The sequence below is a fragment of the Taurulus bubalis genome (assembly GCF_910589615.1).
Source record: "Taurulus bubalis genome assembly, chromosome: 16".
Lineage (NCBI taxonomy): Eukaryota > Metazoa > Chordata > Actinopteri > Perciformes > Cottidae > Taurulus > Taurulus bubalis.
In genome coordinates this window covers 13707290-13716167 of record NC_136604.1, presented here as the reverse complement: position 1 = coordinate 13716167, position 8878 = coordinate 13707290, and the positions used below count along the sequence as shown (strand labels likewise).

Genomic DNA, 8878 nt, shown 5'->3' with positions numbered 1-8878 from the left:
GGGCGAATTTGCTGGACGCACGAGGCTGTTTATTTGGTGCAAACATAGCTTATAAAAGAGGCTAAATGTTGCTAATTTTAATTATTTTACATTATTGTGTGTTAGTGGTAGGAGGACACGAGCTGCTGTGCGTAATAGGAGGAGGAGGAGTGGAAGTCGGGACGCAACGGGGCTCTTGTGTTGATAGTCGGAATAAAACATGATGACAGTCCTGTTATTGCCTACCTGGAGCACCGTTTGACCAAATCTGACAAAGATGGTGTCTTCCTCCATCTGTGTCTCCCTGTCATCTAGGCATTGCATGTGCCTACTTTTTTCTGTGAATATGCCTTTGTGAGAAACCCTCTGGCTCGTCACCCTCGCCGGGATTCCCCGCACTAGTTTCAACAAGAGACGAGGAGGAAAAAAACACAACAAATCTGCAAAAATGGACAAAGAAAGTACTGGTACTCAATATGAACCCGTGGCCGAGATTGGTGAAGGCGCTTATGGGAAAGTATACAAGGCGAGAGATTTGAAGAACGGTGGACGCTTTGTAGCCCTAAAAAGGGTTCGTGTCCAGACGGAGGAAGAGGGGATGCCTCTCTCCACCATCCGGGAGGTGGCGGTACTGAGGCAGCTGGAGGCCTTCGAGCACCCCAATGTTGTCAGGTAAGTGAGGGGTGGAGGTGGGTAGCTGTGTGCGTGCTTGAGAGAGAGAGAGAGAGAGGTGAGGGGTGGGGGGGACAGACAATGTGACATAAAGTTACACACACACTTCCCCTTTACAGTCACTGGTGACAACCATGCTGCCTCATGAGAATAGTGTTTTAGGTCCATACTCATTATTTTTGTAGCAGAAGTCCTCTTGAATGTTTTTCTGCTGACCATATGAAAATGTGGGTTAGCTTGCAGTAGGTGCACACCTGTCAGATCAGAACATTATTCATGGTCTAAAAGATGCAACATCCTGACAAACATGTGGCTTTCCACCCCCGCCGCCAAGAAAGGGCATTAGGTTTTTAAATGGACACTTGTAATATATAAATGCTTGGTAAATATATATTGTTATTAATGAGACTACCAACTCCAATTCATCCTAAAATACAGGATTGGGTATCAGCGAGTACTCTATCGTCTATGCACCGATCGAGTATCATGGTATCATAATTTATCAGTTCATTTGCGCGGGTGCGACATGTGTTGCTACCCAATCCGTTCATCCTGACCAATCGGTAGTGCGCATGTGCAAGAAAGTAATCCACACCTGTGATTCAACTTTCTTGTGTCATTATTTCCCCTTATAATGTTATAGTGTGAACACCAAATCAGCGGTGAGATCGGCAGAAGAGTGAAGTTAACGCTACGGGTTAGTGTTAGCAGGGAGGCACAGTCTTGCTGTCTAAAGAAACAGAGTTAACAGCTAATTAAAAAAAATGGAGGTTGCATTGAGTCTCATTATAATGCATTTTAGCTCTGTACAGAACAAACAAGTATTGGGAAAAGGTCTTCAAATGTTAGTTGTCAAATCTAGTTTTGCCGAGAAACTTAAATGCATACAATTTTCTCACAGCAATAGAAAATAATTGAGAGAGGCAATTATGACCCATTTAACGTCTTACTTATTTGTACTCTGGATTGGCTGATACACAAGTGGTGTATATATAATGTGTGTGTGTGTGGGGGTGTATGTATATATATTCACTATGCGCTATACTGTACGTAGCTTGTTTTGAAAATATCTATACAACCAATTAAAAGGCACGTCGCACGTTTGATGCATTTCATATATTCAATGTTGGTGTGTGCCCATCAATACTGATCTATGCTTTTCCACTTGCCCTTGTACTGTAAATCAGACTGGATTCACTTAATACAACCATTATAAAGTCAAGTTACTTACAGCTCAGTTTGTTGTTGTGCTCTCTGCACTGCACACAGGTCGTCTTCTTTCAGTTTGTAATGAATTGTTCACTCTGCGTCATATGTTGCCACTAGCCAAGGTCTGACCTTGGTACTTTTTTATTATGGAATATTGAGTGCTTTGGGATTGAAGGGTAAGCTTTAAATGGATGTTTCAGAAGCTTGCCTAGTGCCCTTGTGCCTCCTAACAATAATTCCCCAGCATATAAATGAATAATTGAGGGTTATGGTTTTCTCTTAATTTAATCACAATGGGTTTTTTTTTTCTCACTGGAAGACAAATACGTCAGTGGCTATACAGTTATCATGGTTCAGTGTTATTTAGTGGTTGAACACAATAAGACGCAGTAGCATTTGTTGCAATACATCAGTTCAAGAATGCAAACTATCGGCTCTTTGGACTATTGGTGGAATTTCACTTTCCTCCAGTTTAGCCAACAAGCAAAGCAGCTCAGGCCAGGAAGGGTGCATTGTGGGCCTTCTGTGTGACTCCAGGCAACCCCTGGATGTTTGTAATGAGGCCCATTATTCATTCCATATGTTCAGTGTCTGCTGAGAGCCCCCATTGTAGCCCAACAATCGAGCTGTGAGGGGCGTTTAACCCCAGCGCTTCAAGAGGAGGGCGCCGTCTATTCGGTGACATCATGCACAGTACTAATACCTTGAATGAATCGCCTCTCACTCACTGCACTAACTCCAGCAATACCAAGTCCACTGATTACAAGGGGGTACTAGGCAAGGACGAATGATGCCTCGTTGGATATGAATGATAGCGTTTTCCCATTTGATCTTTTAATTTTGAGGTAGAAAGGTAAAGCTGGCATTGAGTGGTAACATCAATCAGTCGACATGACTTTTAGGTTACCACCATTTTAAAAGGTCTGAGCAGGGTTAATTACATATCATCGCATTGGGTCTATAAACATATTGTACATCTAGTTTATGTAATGGGAACTATGCTTAATGTCTTGTAGCTGACACATTTAAACACTATCACTTTATTGGCAAATTCACACTTACTTAAGGATAATACACATTTACGGTGATGTGATTACAGCAACCCATCACTTTGTAACACAACACGTCTGATGTAGATCAATCATGACCTTCGTCTCCTGTGTTGTTGCGCTGCAAGATGCTGTCTCTGCAGCTACAGCCAGCGTCCACTCGCCTTCCCATCGAGCATCAGGAGTTGTCATAGTGCCGGCTAAGGAATGCTGCTTGTGGTCCCCAAGCTCTTTGAAGAGGATATACTGGATAGCTTTTTTCAGCTTTTCTTCAAAGCCCGCCTTGGCAGGTCTGCTGGCATAATCTGGATTCTTGGCCATAGTTTGTTGCCTAGTGAAACACCGCCACAAACTTGGGGCTTCATGGTCTTGAATATTTACAAGCTTTGCATAGAGATAGTTTTTCCAGGGTAACCTAGCACAATGTGCCTTTCCTCTCGTAAGATAAAAACACCCAGGAGGCGAGAGTCCAGAGTCGTAGGATTTAATATCCAAGAATGATATCAATCACCTGTACAACCACAAATATGTGTCCAACTCTCAGCTGTTCAGTTTTCATGGGATCATTTTCGATAAAGAGAATGATGCAAGCTTGTGCATTTCAAACATTTATACGGTGGAAACAAAACAGTGTCCATTAAACTGTGCTACATAGTACTAAAAGGGCAATACAATGCTTTAACTTTGCTAAATGTGAGAATGACTGTCACACACTGACATTCAAGTTAAAACAGTCCACCTTTCATTGATAGTCTGACATCTCAACGTACTGCTCATAATAGGGTAAACAATCATGGAAGGAAAGGGTGAATGAGTGAACAATGGAATGAATTGAAAAAGAAAGAACATGCAGACATGATAACAAAGATATTCATTTTGATTCGTTGTAATAAGAGTTGAACAGTGCGGACCCCATCGAATCAATTGTATTGATCTCCTCCACCTGTTCCTCTTGTTCTAGGTTGTTTGATGTGTGTACGGTCTCTCGGACTGATCGAGAAACCAAGCTCACCCTGGTTTTTGAGCACGTGGATCAGGACCTGACGACCTACCTGGAGAAGGCCCCTGACCCTGGAGTACCACCTGAGACCATCAAGGTAACCAATAGTGTTGTTATCTTGAAGTGCTGTCGAAGACAGAGACTAATACTGACTTTGGATGTCTTCACTATTAAAGCATCAGTGAGGAATACATGTAAGAAGTTCATTTGAAATCATATTCAGTGTTTTAAATATATAAGAAGCTATTTGCTAATACTCTAGCTTGACCACAGTGTGAGTGAGTGATTGTTCTTGGCCAGAGACACGGAGGACAGAGTGCCGTTCCCTCCAACATCAGAGGTACGGGAGCATTTTTGAAGGGCAGCACATGTGGCAGATGGGCTCCAAATTAGAGACTCCATGCCATCTCTACTTTCACTCTGCCCGGTCTCCCTCCAAGTTTACACTGCATTGCAGATGGAGACAGAGAGAAAGTGTGTGAGAGAAAAGGATTTAAAAATCGTCCCTTTTTATGTACTCAATTTGATGCAAACGATTGTACTTCACAGAAGTTCCACCCCTGTAACAACAATTCCCTTGAACAGATTCCATCTAACCACCACTATCACATTCTCCAATTCATTAAACCTATCCACCGAGTGTCCATTTACACTTTGACAAAAGGTCGGAAATGGATGTGCCGCCAGCTCCTTTCTTCTGTAACTGTCTCCTTTTTATTTTAATCTTTCCCACACTGAAAATCTCTTCATCGTGTTTCACCCCAAGGTCTGTGACTGTATTGTGTGCAATGTTATATACTGTATATCGCTACATTAGGAATATAGTCCTCAGAGTTTAAAGTGTCAATTTGAAACAGAGAAGTTGTGGAAGCTTGAGTAACCGTTGGTTTTCACCCCAGGGCCGGGTTTGTGTGAACGTTTTGTGCCGAGCTGTAATGTTGGTGTGATGCTCTGCAAGCGTCGATGAGACGGGTAGATCACACCCGAGGCTTTCCCAAGGTATTCGCTGAAGCCGATACAGTGTATGGTCCTCTAGTTTCTATGAATATCTCAGTGCAGCGCTGATTGTGTTGATCAGGATTCTCAGCGCCATATATTGTACTTCAATGCTAAAGCACCTGCCAATTAAAATTGTTATTAATTTGTTGCAATTTAGTCAGCTAATTTATTGGTTGACAGAAAATGTGTCTGCCACTAATAGATTAATTGGTTGTCATTTTCCAAGCTTTCTTCATGTAGAGATTTCCTGAGTGTTTTATTATATCTTTGGTTCTGCGTTGTTGGTCTCACAGAATGTAAATATGATGCCTTGGACTCTTATTTGTTTTCTGATGTTTTATGCAGTTGTAGCAATTTGTTGTAGCAATTTCATTGTTCATGCGGTATGGATTTGATATTAATTGTCGGGCTCAAATGATACACTGATTAATATATTATTCATAATGATTTTGATAATTCATTCATTCGCATTTGCTACATTTGGCTTGGCCAGTAAGCATTAGTTGAAGCCACAATTATCTAACGTTTGACCTTTTGAAGGTGAAAGTGTTAATGGCTAAACTCGATGGCTTCTCAAAAACATTCATGGTGTTGCATTTGATTTACACACAGAAAAAATTGAGGTGAAGAAGTAAAAAAGACAACGTGAGACTTGGCTGGATTTGCCAGAACCACAGTCATTAGAAGAAGAGCTGGAAAACCGTAAGAGAAAAACGACATTCCAGCCTTAAATCTGCCAAAAAGTGCCTTTTTTAAATGTGCTTTGTCGGAGTATAAAATGACCATGGAGGCATGTGAACCGCAGATTAGTTACAGTTTAATCATCATTTTACTCGATCATTGGCCTATATTCAGTAACAATGTGATCTGGGGATCGACATTAATCTGAAAGTAATAATTCTGACGTTGGAAAACGTTTTGGGAAGGAGGTTTTTAACGATGTTCAACGATCCAACAGCACTTTTGAAGCATACGGACCATCTTCAGGCACCCCTCCTCCTTTTGCTTTCTCCTAACATCCCCTGAGCCTTGAGGGGACAAAAGGACAATGTTGGAGTGACAAGATGACACAGGCACCATCCCCTGTTATTTCTAGGACAGTGGGCACTGCACAGTAACCCCCCAGTTGCCTCCCTTCCTAGCAACTTAATTTGCCCCCGGCTATACCCGATGACACCAGATAGTGGATCCCAGTCCAGCAATCCCAGATTTCCCACACCTGTGCCCATCTCAATAAATTCAAACCTATTCAATAGCATCTGCCTTTGAAAACCAAAGAAAAACATTCACCCTCAGCTAAATCAAAAAGAACAGGCATACTTTTCCTTAAAAACAATCTACCCCCAGCATCAGACAACCCCACCCTGCCCCAGCCTGTCCATTTAAGCCCCCCCCCCCCCCCCCCCCCCCCCCCCCCCCCCACCACCCACTCAGCCTTACTCAGACTCAAGACCCACCACATGGTCATTGATGAAAGCAGTCCTCCTCCAGGAATCAAATGAGCTGGAAGGACATCAAGGAGCCTGGCTGCCCCGGCCTCAGTGCTACTCAGCCAGGGCAGCGCTTGGGTCTCACCCACCCTCCTCCGCCGGCATCGTCCAAGCTTCCACAACTCTATTCTCTGTGCCCATAAAGGGGGAGGTTAATGAAGCATGGGGAGGGAATTACACTAACGCTAACCGGCAGATGTCCCATATTGTGCCCAGCTACAATAAACAATATGGCTGCCTCTGGTACATTTGCATTAGAAAAGGAGGCACACTCAGAAAGCCATGTTTTGACTGCATCTTGCAGAGGGCTGACTACTTTTTTTTCCTGATCTCCTGCTTTTTCAGGGTCAGATCTGTTGCCAACTTTGTGTGATTTTGTTTCCTCCTTGCCAAGTTGTTTGTAAGGTATTTGAAGCTTGAAGTGCTGTCAGTTGAAGACGGTTATGTGTTGAGCAACTCTTGTGAGTCTTCTTGCTGCTGAAATCCACTTTGTGTGAAGAGACGGCTCACAGTAGCTGTCTGTGCCACATGTGGTCTTAAACTTTGTGGTAGTGTGCTAATTTGGCGCTTCTAATTTTTCAAACTTGGCACTCCCCTTTTTGCAATGCAGCAAGTTATGCTGTTGAACATAATTGGAATATTTCTCATGACTCAGTAGTGACGGTAATTGATACAGCAGAGACTGTGGCACTCGGGCCGAGTGGGCCAAGATTGTTTGTGTGTTTATCCAAGAGTCACACTTCTGAGATAATTAGTGTTTACTAGGAAATGCTGCTGAAAGGAAGCATGGTGAAATGGCTATTTAAAGCAGAGAGGAACTGATGGGTGGGGGGGTGAGGGGGGGGCATGCTATTGTGTCAGCCCCCCCAACACACACACACACCAACTGCCTGCCTCTCTCCTATGGGCCTGTCTGCCTGCTGCCCTCCTCTCTGGGTCATGGCTGGATGGAGATGTAGAAAGGAAGGTCTGTTTATGCATCCTGCCTGCCCTTGGTCAGAGGGCACACACATGTGCATGCTTACACGCACACACACTGACTCACACACTAAGGCACCCTTACAGTCTGGGGTGCGTACACACAAATGGAAATGTAGATGCACACATAGTATGTTAACAGAGGCACATCCAGTTTGTGTGTCTAAAACACACACACACACACATCACTCCACATCGCCACAGCATTGTGTGGGGCGTCCTGTCTCCTCTGTGGCCAGCACAGCAGCCAGCCCCACGCCGTTTGCTAATGTTTTCTGCTTGAGTGTGCAGACCCCTTTGACTCACTCACCAGCTGGTGGGCCAGTGAATAGAACTGCGGGCTCAGGTCCATGTCACTTGTGAGGTCTTGGCGGAGGCTTTTGGGGGGGGGGTCAGGGTGTGTGTGTGTGTGTGTGTGTGTGTGTGTGATGCACAATCCAGGATGCAACACATGTCCACATTGTTTCATGTGATTTAGTAAATGATTGGGACTTGCATTACTCCCTACATACACACCATATTTATTCATTACCATCTGTTATTAATTTGAAATAGCTCTCCCTAGAGTTCATTTTTATTTTTTTCAAAAACCAAAGCTCAGCCAAAACCACTTAGCCACATTCCCTTGTAATGACTTGTTGTTTGTTTACAGGTGCAGGACCTGTTTGAGAGTATTTCGGTTTGAAAAGAACAAGTCTAAGCTGGTTTTAACATAGTTCATCCATGTTACTTTTGCTAGTGTGTCATGGATGCAGTTCTATGGCCATTTCTGAGGTCAGCTCTTGATCATAAAAAGAGAACAAGTGCCAATTAACTCAAGCAGGACAGCTGCTGCTTGTGTGTGTGTGTGTGTGTGTGTGTGTGTGTGTGTGTGTGTGTGTGTGTGTGTTAGTCAGTTATCAAACATCTGCCATAGTCGACAAGAAAAGACATATGCCCCCTCTAGTTAACTCCCTCCATACCACAATGTCTCTGCCTTTGTACTTAACTTCTCACTGCAGGGTCTTGTCATGCAGGCCTTTAGTTGCCTGCTTTGAATAAATTAAAATGTTAAATGTAGAGGTGTGGGGTCATGAAGCCATCTGACTATCACATTCTGAAAGGACTTTTTAAGGCTGAAATATTTTAGAAATCTAATTCATCAGGTGAGATTCATCATACAGAGCCACATGTAAGCAAACTTCAACCATGTAGTCTGTGCTGAATGTCACACTCCCTGTATCAATTATCTGTCCTCGTCATGTTTACTAAAATCATCTTTGTTCTTTCTGTGTTGTCTTACAGGATATGATGTACCAGCTGCTCCAGGGGCTGGACTTCCTGCACTCGCACCGCGTGGTACACCGTGACCTGAAACCCCAGAATATCCTGGTCACCAGCGGAGGACAGATCAAACTGGCCGACTTTGGTCTAGCCCGCATCTACAGCTTCCAGATGGCGCTCACCTCTGTGGTGAGTTATGTTGTTCATATCTCTGAACTCGGCGGGGTTCATCCAATAGT

The 8878-nt window shown here is 43.6% G+C and overlaps 1 protein-coding gene across 1 annotated transcript in view; it reads left to right on the top strand.

The window, feature by feature from the left end:
• Positions 1-427: 427 nt before the first annotated feature.
• cdk6 (cyclin dependent kinase 6) overlaps positions 428-8878 on the top strand; it is a gene marked incomplete at both ends in the record, with an annotated part of 29826 nt that continues 21375 nt past the window's right edge. The window contains 3 exons of the mRNA XM_079232143.1: positions 428-651; positions 3871-4006; positions 8661-8828. Of these exons, the coding sequence (XP_079088269.1) occupies positions 428-651; positions 3871-4006; positions 8661-8828 (528 nt within the window). The remainder of the gene's footprint in view (positions 652-3870; positions 4007-8660; positions 8829-8878) is intronic.